General features: G+C 36.7%; 1 protein-coding gene across 1 annotated transcript in view; it reads left to right on the top strand.

Annotated features, from left to right (window-relative positions):
* The first annotated feature begins 5,407 nt into the window (after positions 1 to 5,407).
* Positions 5,408 to 17,571, top strand: part of LOC126380745 (BTB/POZ domain-containing protein Tiwaz) — a 29,343-nt gene continuing 17,179 nt past the window's right edge. The window contains exons 1-2 of the mRNA XM_050030348.1: positions 5,408 to 5,501; positions 17,296 to 17,466. Of these exons, the coding sequence (XP_049886305.1) occupies positions 17,303 to 17,466 (164 nt within the window). The 5' untranslated portion in view covers positions 5,408 to 5,501; positions 17,296 to 17,302. The remainder of the gene's footprint in view (positions 5,502 to 17,295; positions 17,467 to 17,571) is intronic.

Genomic DNA, 17,571 nt, shown 5'->3' on the forward strand with positions numbered 1-17,571 from the left:
GAAGAAGAAGATTATGGGTGAAATATTATTGTACTTATGGGTCTAAAACATCTTCTTTCAGTGGTGAGCATCATAACACTTCAGGAGCCGTGTGTGCGACAAGGAGGGCTGTGCGTGCACATAGATGAATGCGACCCTTCCAACAGGGTGAACCTCCCGGTCGTCCTCTGTGAGGAGCAACGACACCTTAACGTTACCTGCTGTTATGTGAGTACTCCCATTGTTTTCTTATCTATTTTGTTGTATTTGGGATTGAATTTTAAATAAGTGAATATCGATTGTGTGATGATGAAGTACTTGGATTCTGGGGGGTTAAAAAGGCCACATGGAAGCAATTCATCTAAGAAAGCAATATTGCAATTTGAAATTTGCGCATATAAAAGTAAGTGCGCAGTGCAAACAAATGTCAAATAGCAATATTGCTTTCTTAGATAAACAAGACGTCTATTTTATTTTGTACTCAAAAGTACTTAACTGCCTATTATCAGGAAATAAACCCTCATGTGTCTGATTGACTGGACCCGTAGTGGGTTGCCGTCATTTTTATTTATTGTGTACTTACTACAGGGGGTTAAAAAGACACATCGAAGCAATTAATTTAAGAAAACAATATTGTAATTTGACATTTGCGCATATAAAGCTAAGTGAGCAATGTCAACGAATGTAAAATAGTAATAAATATTAAGTTTAAAGTTTACGTCATTTGTAAAAATAATTAATTACAATCGTTTTGTTACAGAATTGAAAGCTCTCCGATCTACGTTGAAGTCCGCCTTACTTAAGATTAGATGTAACTTATTATAAGTTTAAAACTTAATTAGTACTAAGGTAGATAGGAAGCAGTGTTCAAATTTTATTTATTTAAAACATTGGTGTCGATTCTAATGGGCAAAACTTAATTTTGTTTTAGTTTGTCAGCACTAAGAGTAGTGTCGTCATTTACTTAAGTGCAAGAATGAGATAGAGGTAGTTTTAAGACTAAAAAAAAACAGCCCATATACGTCCCACTACTGGGCACAAGCCTCCAATTTACTCGAGGTGGTATGGAGCATACTTCACCATGCTACTCCATTGCGGATTGGTGGAGGTGTTTTACGGCTAATAGCCGAGACCAATGGCTTAACGTGCCCTTCGAAGCACGGAATCATCTTACTTTTACGGATAATTAGGTGATTAAAGCCAGCAATGTCCTTACTAAACAAAGCACAGTCTCACAAAGGGATTTCGACAATGTCCCGAAACGAACCTGGACCTCCAAATCGTGAGTCCAACGTTCTAACCACTAGACCACAGAGGTGGTTGTTTTTAGACTGTCAAACTAAACTACAATAGTGTTCATGTCTGTCAGAACCGGCATTATTGAGTGCATTAGGTATGTTTAAGTAATATTGTATTTTTGTAAGTTAAATTAAAATAAAATTAAGTACTTAAATACAGAACATGACTCTCACTCTGCACTTTGCACTATAAACAACCTTTTTGAAAAAAAAAATAACATCAAAATGACGCCCAATTAGGGATTTCTTCCAGCTAACCTTGGACTACCTGAAAGAAACTCACGGACTTCATGGTGATTATGTATACTGGATACCACTGTTTTTTTATTATTGATACATGAAGATACTTGAACTACTTACTACTACATGAAAATACCTATCAACAAAAAAAAAATAGGAAACGCGGTCGAAACGTCGGGAAAACAAAGTTAATAAGATATTTCTACTTTTTACCTTATTGAACATTTAATCACGCAAATCCGTTAAAAATAGCTTACTAAATAAAGTAACTATAATTAAGAAATTCGCATTTCTGTATTTTTTTGTAATTTTTATTTCCAGTCATAACAAAATTCGAATTGGCATTGTAAATTACTATTGATGCGCGTAGGTATTATATAGGTACCTACTTACTTCTTCTATCGTGTGGGTTAAGAGGTGGATTACCTATGTCTTTAGACATGCCTCATGTAACGACTACTTACTTACATCAGTAAGTAGCAATCGCGATCATTACGGGTAAACGTGCCTTCCGAAGCAATCATCTTGCTTTCGGGCAATCATCAAGGTAATCATCCTATAATGTACTAGGTAACCAAACTAGGGATCACAAAGTATTTTTGTGATATTTTCTCACCGAGATTCGAACCCGGGTCCTCCGGATCGCTCTACCACTAGACCACGGAGGCCGTTACCTACTTATAAGAATATAAACGTGAGTGTAAGTGTTTACACTGAAAAATCGGGTAGTGTATTAGAGCCTGTTGGATTATTCCTACAATAAAGGCTGTATTATACTACCCGATTTTCCGGGCCCGACGCATCAGTGTAAATTTCAGAAAAAATAGGGTTCCTTATCTCCGCCCACCGTTATGTCCCGAGAAATCGTGTTATAGACCTTTACGCAAGTAAAAGCAATTGTAAATACTAATCAAATCAAATCAAACTAATGTATTGAGTAAATTAATTAATTAAGTAGGTTTATACCTACCTTCATAGGTAGTAGGTATTGTCAATACAATATATGCGCATTGTATTTTTTAACTATTTATTTGTACCTAATGAAGTTAGTGGATTGAATTCAAGGATAATGATTTGATATGTTTACAATTAGTTCCGTGCCATTGTTTTACTATTAGTTCGCGTAATCGACAAAGTCAATATATAGTTATGTTTACGTTCGTTTAAGTTACCAACGTTAATAGCAAGAATGGAAGAGACGAAATTGGTATTTTTCGGTCATAGTGGAATTTTATGGTCTCTGCCTTGTCTGATATGGGAAATGGGCGTGATCTTATGATAAAACTCGTATTTTATTGCAATGGTAAAAATTTCAGTCTCCACGTGGTGGTTTTCAGTAAATGTAGTTCAAATGAAGGCCAATAGGTGGCAGTACCCGACGCGAATAAACACCGTGAATAAAACCACATAAAGGCCTTTATAAAAAATATATATACTCCGTTGTGATTTTCTTCTATAAAACCTTGAGTTTTTTCAATTAATTTCAGTCTGATTAAAAAAAAATCACAATTTTTTCCTTTATTAAAATTAGCTTGTCTATTGCGTGGCTTTATTAATAAAAATAGACTTCCGAATGTGATTTTTGAAAACGTGCGCATGTGGTTTTCACTATAAGAAGACGTTATGTCTTCAGTCAGTAGAAGGAAACCAACACCATCCAACGCTCCACTGCAGCGTTTTATATACTTTTTGGGCTTTCACTGAGTAACCATCGCTTATAAAGCGAAGTATAGGCAATGGTAAACGATAGTTTCGCATGGTACTAAACGGTCACCTATCCAATGCCCGTCCACGCTGAATATTGTTTTACTTTGTTTACATATCGCACTTTCGTGTATTATTCTTATTTAATTTTATCGTCATTATCTGTTTTAGGATCTGGATACGAAAGTCAATTATGATACTGGCACAGAATTGCACTATGTGACGTTTAACGTCCTTTCGTCTGATATGCATGACGTGCCTAACCGCACGACGTGTGTACGTCCTGCATTGACCACTTATGTATTCAATGTAAATAGCTAATCCGGAAACGCTTCGATACTATTTATTTATTTATTTATTTATTATGGTACATCAACAGCAGTACATACACAAACACACAATATAAAATACACATAGGAAAAGTTCCGGTATGCATATTTTTCCTTTTTTCAATAGCCAGGAGGTACATTAACCTCCTCCGCCCCCTACTATTTCCAACCATCGCTATCCTTGGCGTCATTCTACCAAGTGTTCGGGAAGGCGTCTAGCTCTCTAGTTGTAACTCTAGAAAACTAATGTGTTGTCTTGGGAATAATGAAAATACGTCGCGTTCAACTATTTATCTAGACGAAAGTGGACTGGTGCATTGTGTTCACCCTCAAGTGATTATTTCTCTTTGATCACTCCAAGATGACGGAGCGCCTTACCGTTTACCACATTTGTCTATTCAGATAAACTGTTTAGGGAACTCCTCGAGGAGTTCCCAAGTTTCAAAAACCAATGCCAGGGGCGTAATGAAGCCAAGAGTGTAATGACTATGCTCATACATTTTATTATGACGTTTTTAAACACATTTTTCTAAAACAACTGTAAATATAATGCTTTCTTTGGAAAAAAAAAACGCCACGCAGATTGTTATTAAAAATATACGAAACTGTATATTTAAATGTAATTTAATATTATTTTGTTAACTCAAATAAATTATTTCACAAAATGAAATAAGTATTTTTCTGTGAATGAATTGAATAGATATGTTCAATTAAGTATATTTAACAGTTTATTTTTCACAGAAATACCTATTTGGTATTTGTGTTACTTACCTATTTTATTTCTAGACGTAAGAACTCCACGGTGAGATTTATAAAAAAGTAATAAATACTTAAGCACTAGGTATGTAAAGCACGGGTGTTTTAATAAGTACGTGAAAGTGTTGTAATAAATCGTCACTCGTTTAGATTCGCGCCGTGACGAAGCTCACTTACTGCTGTATCACTATACTTAGGGCCTGGAAACAAAATTTACAATACTTACTAAAATACTATACTACTGAGCATAGTGATATACATACACAGCATCCATGACCTGAGTATAAACAAAATGGAATATCTGAGTATAAAATACTTTGTCTCACAAGATAATATACGTAAAATGCACGTTTGCTCGCACGAAAAGGGAGTTTTTCGTTAGGTTCACGACAATTAAAATTATACATATATCTCTGTGTGTGTCTGCTGGTAATACAAAATTATAATTGAATTATAGACCGCACTCACTCTCACTTTTTCCGAATTTTTCAATTTTCCGGTGCACTTTTTTCCTTTAAAAGAGATTACTTAAACCTTATTAAGATAATTATGAAAAGGTATTAAAAAAGTAAGTATTATGTAATTTATCCACACAATTTTGGCGGCGAGGGTGTGCTGCCGCCAAAGGATGTTTTCGGGTTGACGAACTGAGCATAGTACCCCGCTAGACACAAGTTGGTATAATTAAAAAATACAACACAACTTTTTTAAACACAAACAAATAATAAAAAATATATATTTATTTTATTAAGTATATTTAAAAAATATTATATTCGGTACCAACGTTTATTACTTTACTGTTATAGATAAGACGATTTTCATGTTTTAATGACATGCATCATTGAAGGCCAATGCAGAAAAACGCATATCTACAAACAACCGATGCTCGTAACGACACTGTTTGTATACTCCGAAACTTTTAAAGTTCATTGCTGCTTTATTTCAAGGAGCTTTTTGTTGTTTCTTGCAAAGAGGTCATTGTGTGTGCAAATGCATAACTTTGGTTTTGGAAAAGTGTGAGTGGTAAGAGGAATTACGTCTCGTGCCGGCTCGTAGCGAGTCCGACCGAGGAACGTAGCGAGGCTCACCGACATTTGACGAGTTTTGTCTGTGCTGGTATAACGTGCTCTTGGTGCTCACAACTTATACGACTTCGTACCTACTCAGCTCAGCTTTAAACACAGCTCCCAAAAAGGTAAGATTTCAACATACAATTTTAATTTTAAGAATATAGTTGCTGATATAGTTTACTAAGTTTTATATAAAAATAAAGTTAAGAAGTTGGCAATTATGTTTGTGTAATTTTTGGAGCTTTTTAATGTTGGTACATATTTTATGATTTATAAAGAACCAGTTTTATTTTATGTAGATTTAAAGGCCAACTTTTAGATAAGTACATTTATATATTGGTTTTTGTTTCTTTATATTTCTGACAAAATGTTTCGGATTATTATTTAAGATGTTTATAAAAATTACAAACAACAATAATACAGTGGTGAAACAATGAAGGACGGCTTTTGCCCAACAGTGGGGCGCACTGTGAGCGCACTAGGTAAGGCTAGGATATGAAAAACGTTTTCTTTACATGTTATAAGTTAGAACAACGTATAAGATAATGTAAACAATTATCGAGATGTAGTAAGCAGTACTATGAACTCTACTGATTAGTGTCTTTGTTTGTTTATATAACAAACACAATAATGAACATCGATGTCCTAATTATGTTATTACTATTAAGCGCGAGGATGTATGCCATGTTTTTGATATCGGAAAGTACTTACATTAGTTTTGAAACATTAAAATATATAAGTTACGGATAATAAATTAATCCAACCTGCAGTAGAGCAGTTTGGTGGAGTACGCTCCATACCCCCTTTGGTTGGAGGGCCGTGAGACGAATTAGGCTGTTCAAGTTTTATGTCCAATAAACGTAATACACAACTTTATTAAACCCTATACATAAGAATGAACTAATCCTTTGTGCAATGTTGGAACAGATTATTTTAAGATGAAGTGAAAACCTTTTTTAAAGAAGACTGGTGCCCGAATGATTTCTAGGTATTATTTAATAATCAGAAGTCTTTGTTCTGGTATTGCAGAGTATTAGCAAGTGGCGTACACGCTCATAGTTCAGTGATAACAAGTACCTAGATACCGTGGCGGCCGCGGGGGCTGGCGGGCGCAGGCAGGCGCTCGCGGGCGCGCTGCTGACTCAGTCCGATCCGCCGCGGGCGGATTCAAAATAATTTTCGAAATGATTGTTCTGTAGATGAGCGCCTCGGGTAAAGTTGCCTGAGGTATCAAAAGCAGTGCTAGGTGTGCCTTTAATATCGGAGCGGGAGGCAGATCGAGCGGCGAACGCCCGAGGCCGCCAGCGCGGCACCCGCCGCGGGCGCTCGCCCCGCGCCCCCACGCTCCGCGCCGCCCCCGCCCTGCCTCTCTTTATAAAATAATCATATTTGCATGTCTGCTTTACAACCAATGTAGCTAAATAATAATTTATGACCTCAGTGCGTTTTATATGGAAAGCCGAGGGCGACAAACGGATCGTGATGTAGCATCGCGGCCATCTCGGACGCTCACAATTGGGAATTTTAAAAGGAAATTTCACCAAAATTGCTCAATCCGGTTTTAATAAGGCTTCCTACCTCGTTAGCCAGGTTCTTGTCGAAATTTTCCGAGTTAACTGACTCGATATTTTCTCACCTACAAAGTCAATATATACATTACTATTTATAAGTTTAATGTAAGTACTTAAGTATTTAAAGTTCTTCTTCCATTGGGGTTGAAGTAAGTAAGTAATTATATTTTTTTAAGTATTGTTTCACTCCTAAGCATTAAATGTAGGTAGGTAACTTATTGAAAGATCAATAATATTCGAAAATTTAAATTCGTGTTTACATTTAAACTCAATTGATATGCAATACAGGACGTAATAAATATAAGTTTCAAAGTACAATTTAATTATAAAGAAGCGAGGTAATAACAGGGGGCGCAGCGGTGTCACTGCACTTGTGTCCACAGCCACAGTACTCACTGAACGTTTAATGAGTACAACTTTGCCTTTAAGTCCATATTTATACTTGAAATAGCTGGAGGGGTCTGTGACAATTTTTTTCCTACTACGTCGAGCTTATTACTTATTGCGATAACTATACTATGGACAAGTTCTATTTCTACACATGATAATAATATAGCTTCCATAATAATGACATAACTTTTCTGGGAATTGTGTTAGATAATTATTTTGTTTTGAATAAACAATTGCACTAGTAGAGGAAAGCCTCCCCTCATAAAGTTGGGGTTGTGAAGCATACTTCACCACACTGTTCCACTTAGGATTGGTGGAGGCGTCTGGGTGGCCAATCCAAATGAGAGCTTTTTAAACCGCCCGAAGACCTTCGTGCTTCAGCAGGCGGTAGGTGCGTAGCTATTGATAATTTTGAATAAGAACATAAAAAGTCACCCATCCTGTAACAGGGTGTTTGTGTAACTCGGTTTCTATCTTGATGGATAGAATCCTATCCTATGAGAATTGCAAGTTTCTACGATTCACAAGATAGATTTCGAGATAGGTTTTAGATTTAGATTTTTTATATATATATATCAATATATAACCTAAGTTACATGCCATTAGGCCTCTGAATACTGATACGTACCTACTTTGTTAATAACTTGTCAATCTTGTCATTATGAAAATGTAAAAAAAAAAGTAAGTAGGTAGGAGAAAGGTAGCTACCTAATTCAATTTATCTCACATGTAGGCATCTTCATATACAAATACTATACTTTATACTTCTATTAAAATAGGTTCTTTATTTCGGCTGAGAGCCCTCGGCCCTCCTCATCTGACTGGCCAAGTAGTAAATGCTATATGCGACAAATTTACAATAAAGCACGTCAAAAAAGGTGTTTTATTGCAATCGAATGAGGTAACAGTTACAATAAGTCATACTCATCTAAGTACAAAGCATATTGGCGGCTTCATATTGGTATCCACTTATAGACGATTCAAAAGTATTGATTTCAATTTCACAAATGAATAGCTTAGTCCTATAACTTGTATTATAAGTACGTAAATGTTTCTGATAATATATTCTGTTTCAGTGTAACCCTACACTGTAATAAATGTAATGGTAGTCAAATCCAAATTGATACTAGGTATTAATCATGCTTTTTGCAAGTGCAATGGACGAATCCAGTCGATATAAGTATTATGAATTAAAATATTACGAATACTTCACTACGTAACTTAAAGTAAGTTTCATTGTGATGTGCAAAGTTGTTAAAACATACATATATTATCTATTTTTTTCATTTTAATTATTACTTGATTGCATTACAACTTGATGAGACAGTAGAAATGGGGCTACTTACTACTATTATCAAATGGCACATACCAAATGATTCTATATTTCAAAATTTTCAAATTATTAATTATGTTATTTAATTAATTAGTATTAGATACAAAATGTTATAAGGGTATAAAATGACATTCTCCTAAAAAAATTTTTTTCTACCAACATGGGCTCTGCGCACCCTGATAAGGATAACGGGTGTAAGTTATGTATGTGTATAGAATAGGTTTGAATGGGGCACGACGTGGCTTGCGGTGATACTCGAGCCTTATACTCCGCTTGCCCGGGGCGCAAACATAAACTATTGATAAAACGGAAAGGGCGCACTGCCCCGCGGGTTTGCTTCAGGCTTCGACATTGTATTACCAACGCACTACTCTCTACAGACCTACTACATAACTCACTATATATCCTCTACATTTTGAACAAAATATGAAGCATTCATAAACGTATACATAATACCCATTGCCGCCATTTGCCATGTACTTAGTTAAGAGACTTTTTGTAATTATTTCTTTTTATTTTGGTGCAATAAAGTGTATTTGTATTGTATTGTATAAAACTGATCAGCGTTCGGACGGGCAAGCAAGTCGTAAGAAAATAACTTGCCACCATTAGGAAATTAGCAATAAATTAATCGATTTTTACGTCATGCATGCGACAATAAAAAGGAAGGAATATTCAATAATCCTTTAGAGAGGATAGTGGGTAATTTAGAATATAATGTTCTACGGAACGTTAGGTATCTTCATACTGTGCAGAAAACTGAAAAACTGTGCAGGTAGGTGGTAGCTTCTTGCCTACAATCATCCTAAGAAAAAATAGATATAAAATATTTTTATTGATGAAATACGAACACTAAGACTGAGTGTTTTCAAATCATATGTAGTAGTAATGCAAGTTTCATTAAATGTGAAAAGTGCTTAGGTAATAATTATATACATATCTGACATGTAATTCTACGCCATACGCGGTATATACGCGGTAGTCCTCCACCAACCCGCAGTGGAGCAGCGTGGTGGAGTATGCTCCATACCCCCCTCCGGTTGATTGAGGGGAGGCCTGTGCCCTGCAGTGGGACGTATATAGGCAGCTTATGATTATGATTACGCGGTATTTACTAAGAATGTGAACTGTTAATCGAAATATTGTACTTAATAAAACATTATATGAAAACCAAGTCTTCTAAAGGAGCGCGCAATCAATAACAATAGACGTAGTTTCAACGGTATGCGGAATATGATTAATTGTTTGTCACTTCGTAGCAAATGTCGGACTCAAATGACGATTGTGGGTTGGGCGCCACACCGTTCGCGCTTTGCATAAACCGCCGTGAGCGAGTAATTACAGGGAATAGAAGGCCGGTCCTAGCCTCGAGCAGGCCCCCAGGTCTCTGCAGCTTTTGTTACTTACCAACTTATACCAAAAAAACTCCGCTTAATTTAAATCAAACAAAGAGAGGACGGGTAAACTGACTGAACGCGCCGATGTCGCACTGTAAATTACACAGTCTTGAAATCTTTCAATGTATCTGTAATGACATGCTTTTTATATTTATGTGTAGATGTAGAGCGTATAGCATAATAATAATAATTGCGCTCTAAAAATATGAAACAAGAAAATATTTTTCGGAAATTATTCCCAATAGTGATGTGTAAGGACATTAACCATGGTAGTATGCCGTGGTAAGCAAACTCTTACTGCAAATTGGCATACGATCACAGCAATCTCCTAAACATCACTATCGGAAGAATTTCAGAGTAATATTTTCGTTTCATACTTTTTAGAGCGCGGTATTTGTAAAGTCGAGTTTTAGGTTTTAAACCAAAAAATTCTGGTTTTACATATTTACTAAGATAACCTGCTGCCATTACGCGTTTTATGCAGGATTTGGAGATAAACCCTATCTGGGAGATCTCTGAGCAATTCAGTTATCAATTAAACATAATTATCGAGCAAAGAAAAGAAAAATAAATATACAATACTTACAAGCAAAAAAATAATAATTTTCTTCAATCAATCAATAATTCTTTATTGCACAAAACATATACACATGACATATGCATACGAATAAAAATTAAGCACAATAGGCGGCCTTATTGCTAAACAGCAATTTGTGCCAGGCAACCTTAGGGTGAGAGAAGTCTTCCTCAATTTATGTCCTGTAGAGGGCGCCACATTAATCGTGACGTCACATCGCCTATAACCACCGGATAATCAAGACGCTTCTAGTGACACTGACAATTCATTTGTTAAATTCTGATAAGTGGTTTAGAAGTTAGGAGGTAACAGACGTATAAATAGAGGTCAAACACATAACCCTCCTTTCTACTTCGTCACAGTCGGGTAACATTTGAACTTGAACTTAGGCAACTTGGACCTTCAGCTCACCCCGGACAATTCATACAAAAATATCCTCGTTTTGCACAGATTGACCTTTATCATACACGCGCAATGCGCATATGTGTGTGTTACGTCTGACGCCCATACTATTAAAGACTAAAGTAAGACTGAGGGGTGGTGGGGAGTGAGGTAATCCTGTGGCCGCCTGTGGGGACCAGAGAATTGCCTTATTCCTTATTCTATGCATTTAGTTGCAGCTAATAATTTACCATCGACAAGCAGGTAGATATAAACTTCAGTTTCAAAAACCCACTTTAAGTAGGTATGTGCTATTCATTGGTGCTGTTGATAGGTATATTGACTGATTTATATGTTACTATAGTAATGTTTTCCAGGCACTGTAAATTACGGCCCGCCTTGGGGACCTTTGCATATTATAAACAGGTCATGAAGGCTTTCGGTTTACGATCTGTTCACACGGATACTGTCTGGCTTGACAATGCATCGAGAAATAACTACAGAGTGCTCGTTTTGTAATATTTAAATATAAATTGCGGGAAGTATTTGTGCAGGGAATATAAGCTGTATTTAGTTAGTTTTGGTTTGTAAGAACTATGTAAACTTATTCCCTGTCACAATATTCGGAATTAGAAACGCATTTATACTCCACGAACAACTAACATCAAAGTTATTTTCAGTGGCTTGATATGCTACAAAGCTTACTTTGTTCCAGATTGTAGCTTTTGAAAACCATTGATTTTCATAGCATAGCTATTTTCTCTTTCCTTCATATTGCTATAGGCTGAAAATAAAATTGGTAGTCAAATACTAAACAATCACTGATTGGAATCAAATTATGCAACTGGTAGCTTCCTAGGTCACTTAACATTGCTAATGTACCTACGTCCCTTAACTTACTTAAGAAAAAAGTAGCCGGGACCACTCTTAATATGAGGATCATACGGATCATCTTATTCTCGGATAACTGCAGTATTCTAACTTAACCAAACAATGGATCACAAAGTGTTTTCTTTTGTGGTATGTTCCTAACGGGAGTCAACCCCGGGACCGACGTCCAGATCGAGAGAGACCGACCAGACAGAGTTACTTGCATTTAGAATATGAGGTATTAAGTTGACATACAAGTAAAGGAAAACATGAATTTATGTTTCAACTTATATACCATCTGAACTTAAACGGGCTGCTGTTGATTGCCAGCTAATGTTTGATGTAGAGCTTGCTTTTGAAATGTAACTAGATCCGTAGTCGCTGTATGAAAAACTGTAAGTAGGTACATTTAAATTCCCTTCTAATGCTCCCTCGTGTGAGCTAGGAAAATTGACGCATAGTTTATCATGCCTGCTGTATTTATCTATGCAATTTAGTATAGTGTAACTTAAATGGGTCGAGATTTGGATAAGTGAGAAGCCTCTGCAGCTGGAACTCATGATCCTGACACTTTTGTACCGAATTAACTTTCTTTGACTTTCTTCAAAGACCATTGACTTTCTTAGTGGAATATTAGAAACCTCTTTATTTGGGATTGCTTCCTTAGATTTTACTCTGATAATCACCTCTATAATTGGAATAAAGAGTGAATAATGACCTTTTTTGCTGTGACCTAGTACTTATTTTTAGAATAGTTTTTGACGCGACGTTATACCTGTATCTGGGTCATTTTTTTCATTTAACTGACTTCAAAATCTGTTTAATGAAAAGTATCAAATAACAATATAATATTGTCAGTCTTTTAAAGTTTTGATGAAAAAAATACTCTAAATTAATAAAAAATATCCCAAAATACGAATGATGTTGCAACCAGTTTGTAAGTTGCAAACTGGATATAATAAAAATACACTTAGTTGCTTCTACAAGTAGTATTGTAGTAAGTAGTAGCATAACTTTATATTGGTGGTGATGATATCAACATGAAATATCATAATTTGAAAATGTAAATCGCTGAAGCGTTTGCGACTGTACAGTTAAAAATAATGATGGCAGATTTCATGCTTTTGCCACAAAAATATATGTGGGTTGACAACCTGCGAAAAAAGTGTGTGGTTCCAGTGCAGGCGATGCATGCTCGCAGGCGCCACGCCTTCGCCGCACCGCAGTTTCGCACTGTACATTTGGTTGCGCTACATTCGAACCACACACGATATTACGAGCAGGTATCTCAACATCTCACAAGCTTTATTTTCTTTGTTGAAAATGAAATAACGTACTTATACGTAGTAACAAATGCATATGAGGTTAACGACAGTTTTTGTTCGCGAAACTATACTTATACAGGTCAGGCATATAGTGTTAGAGATGAGATTTTGAAGACACAAACACGTTGTACTTACCTTTTCGAGTACCTACATTATAACGATATTTTTTGAAATGATCCCCATGTGCATGTGTATAGTAAAGGAATATAATTAAAAGACATAATAACGGGTCCTTACCGCGTTTAAAGTAGGGATATGAGACTCCCGATATTTCGACACTGTTGCAAGTGCCATCGTCATCCCGTGATGATAATAACCGCGTAAACTTAAAACAAAGTAAATAAATATTTTACCCCGGAATAGTAGTATAGTGTGGTGTGATCCATTACTCCCAGCTCCGGGTAATGAGGGAAGCTCACAGCTCGAGAAGTGGGACATGTAAAGCTAGTACTGTATGTACGGTACCTACCTATTACTGCCTTTTGTCACAAAAAAATTTTTGTTCACTAGAGATTTTATATTTATTTATTTATTTGTACACAATAAAACAGACACAAGGAACATACAAATAAAAACAGATAGTACAGGTAAGCTTATCTCTAAACAAAGAGATTTCTTCCAGCTGACCTACGTGACGAGAGTGATATTTAACGTATAATATTGTTATAGATAAGTAGACATACACGCGTGCGAAATTATTTATTCTAGTATAAAACAAAATATAAACCTTTAAGCCTACAAACCTCTCTCGGAGGAGCTCGGTGGCGCAGCGGTTAATGCGCTCGGTCTGCGATTGTTGAAGTTAAGCAACTTCGGCAAAGGCCGGTCATAGGATGGGTGACCACAAAAAAAAAGTTTTCATCTCGAGCTCCTCCGTGCTTCGGAAGGCACGTTAAGCCGTTGGTCCCGGCTGCATTAGCAGTCGTTAATAACCATCAATCCGCACTGGGCCCGCGTGATGGTTTAAGGCCCGATCTCCCTATCCATCCATAGGGAAGGCCCGTGCCCCAGCAGTGGGGACGTTAATGGGCTGATGATGATGATATAATTTACTTAAAATTATATACGTATATAATTTAAATATGGTTTAATGGTATGGTTTTATGGCTTTTTGGTTTATAGTTTTTTATTTTCCAGATTAAAAACGTAAGCAATTTGAAAAAGCCAATCGGTAAATATTACTTGAAGAAGTAAATACGCCAATAAGCAAAAGCTATTGATACAAAATTCCCACCGAAATACATCAATCACACCAACCTGTCTTCTACATGCGCTATTGCTGGCGGTTCGACAAAGCTTTGATCTCGAATTTGAATATTTCAGATGTACTCGCAAGCTGTTTATTTCCAATATAGGCTAATATAGGTTTGAGTCAGCTCAGCAATATCACTGACAAAGTTGATGAATTAATTAATCGTATTCTAATTTACATACACAATTTTTTGATAATATCCAGAGGATAGTGCTCCGATTTTATAAATTTGCAAAACATTTATCTCTGTATTAGTATTAGTGTCTACATAAGCAAAAGTTGCGAGTGGTAGCTTGTACCTAGGTTATTATATTGAAGTAAGTATATAAGTATATTCAAAAATAACAACATGTCATGCTATGATTATTTATATGGGGTCAAGAATTCGGTGTTGTTTTTGATTGCAAAAAACACTTTGGACTATTAGTTTTGAATAAGAGTAGGTACCTCAGGTAGGTACATATTCACCTGTAATATTTACCATAACTTAGTGCATTTTTGTTAAAGAAAAGTGTATAGTTGTTCTGTAGTATATTGGAAATAAAAATTGGCCATCGAGTTCAGAAAATAATCACCCACGTCTGATAAATGGGAAGAGACGTTGCTCCTAATTATAAGGAAAATATTTAGCTAGTTTTACTTATTACACTCTTGACTGTTTTCATAATTTTAGTTTAACTGTAATATAAGGTCACAGCTGTGCTGGCGGATAAGCTACGGGCTTTGTTAGACATAGACTAGATGTTCTATCAGATAACAAATCAGCGAACGAAATCATTTTGAAATACGGCATTTCCCGGGGGGTCTTCGCGACCAAAACCAGGTATTCCCCTTGAATGGGGTCAAGAATAAGTTTAGGTCAATTTTATATAATCCGGAAAAATAGACACGGCTACTGCGTTGCTAGCTGCCAGCTTGGTAGGTATTTGGGCTGTCGCTGAGTAGACAAACAGCCCGGGGCATGTTTATAATGAAACCAGACAGGTAAGAGGACGGCGCCCGCCCCCAGACAGCTACCGTGCGCCAGCTTTTTTCATATCAACATCTCAAGCGCAACCCGCTCAACGAGTTAAATGACAAACTTTATTTTTGTTGCACCCGGCAATTTGCATGTCACCGCATCGTTAATAGCACTTACTTACTGTCCATATCGGGTTCGCTTTCAGGATTGGCTAATGAGCGGCCCGAAGCAACGCCTCCAGGAGTAACGGGCCTTAGAAGGCATTATTGCGAAAGAATAATGTATAAAGCTACTTTCACGACTTATAAAGGTCGTTATTTTGCTCTGAGAGAGAAATGATTTCTGCCTAGCTTGAAAGGCTTGTTTCTTTTCTTCTGTTTTGAACTCACGTTAGCTCGGTTCAGGGAATTTCTTCCCACAAAGGCATATCTAGCACATGAATAGCGCATAGGTGTGAAACCCGCGAGATAGGTCGCCACGAGGCGAGTGCACTGGAGATGCATCCAACAGATAAAAAATAATTGCAGTCGGACTTAGTCCAGTGTTTACTCTCTCATTCTAAACACTACGCATGTGGACCTAACATTCTGCAGGAGTTTGAAGCTTAAAACGTAGTAATAAGCTCTACTATTTATCTTTTTAAAAAGTGTTATCTGCCTACGCAATATTATAAACATCTACGTACGTTTTACTCATAAGTAAGTATTAAATCAACGAAAAGTTTTATTATGACTAAGAATGTATAATGTAAGACACTACATGGCGGAAGCTCCGAATCACCATTTATGTGGTATTTCATAGCCGTCATATTATGACGTTATATTCGTACTTACGTGACGAACGTCGGCTGAAACAGTTTTGGTGCCGTGAGAGCGATGGGAGTGGGTCGTTGGATGCTCCCACGCTGCGTCCGCGCCGGTCCCACGTACTGCGCACTTTTACATAATACCGTCTGATCATCTCTGCGTGGTACAACGGCAAGCGCAAAATAAAAAAAAAGTACTTTAAAATAAGACATATCTAAGTACCTAGATGACAATATTTATACTTCACTTGCACTAATATTACTTTTCACGTTTGACACTACAGTCATGGCTGGGATGATATAGCAAACTAACCTAAAACTTATAACAATAGAAGTACATAAAAGAACTCTACTGTAAACTTATGATTAATTTTATCTTATCTTGGCTACTTAAACCCACTGTTGGGCAAAATGATTTGAGCCTCCCCTTGATTCTTTCCCTCCGGCTTTCTCTCCGATAAACGTTGAGGTCTTCACACTGTCGTTGTCGAGCCCTCTTTCGATATATACAGGGTGTTAGTGACATCGTAACGAATACTCAGAGGGATGATTCAGACCATGATTCTGAGTTAATATCAAGTGGAATTTTCCGTCGCAAAATTCATGTTATTTTTTTAGTTCTTTTTAATTATTTTCAATTCTATACTTTTGCGATGGAAAATTCGACTTGATATTAACTCAGAATAATCAGCTGAATCATACCTCTCAGTATTCGTTACGATGTCACTTACACCCCATACAAGTACATACAGTAGCCATACAAGTAGGTATGGGTGTTAGTGACACTGTAACGAATACTGAAGGGGATGATTCAGACCATGCTTCTGAGTCGATATCAAGTGTAATTTCCTGTCGAAGAAGTCATGAAAATTTTAGAGCTTATTTAAATTATTTTACGTTCCATATTTTTGCGACGGAAAATTCCACTTGATATCAAGTTAGAATCATGGCCTGAATCATCCCTCAAAGTTTTCGTTACGATGTCACTAACACCCTGTATATTACTATTGATAATAGCTATTTTTATGATATTTTAATTTGTGGAATATTTCTCCAGAGCGACCATGCTGCCGGTGAAGCCAGGCAGCCCGCAGCCGGATGGGTCCTCGATGGAGAAAAAGGCCATAGCTGGCATTCCTCGCGTGGCCCCCACCACCAAGTACAACGCCCCCGTACACATCGACGTCGGCGGCACCATATACACTTCATCTCTTGAGACCCTTACCGCGTGAGTACTCCATTTTTAGATCCAAATTCAAATTCAAAACATCTTTATTCAGTAGGTAACATAGTTAACACTTGCAATCGCCATTTTTTACATAACGAATGTCTC

This window comes from Pectinophora gossypiella, chromosome Z, assembly GCF_024362695.1.
Source record: "Pectinophora gossypiella chromosome Z, ilPecGoss1.1, whole genome shotgun sequence".
In the NCBI taxonomy this organism is placed as follows: Eukaryota; Metazoa; Arthropoda; class Insecta; order Lepidoptera; family Gelechiidae; genus Pectinophora; species Pectinophora gossypiella.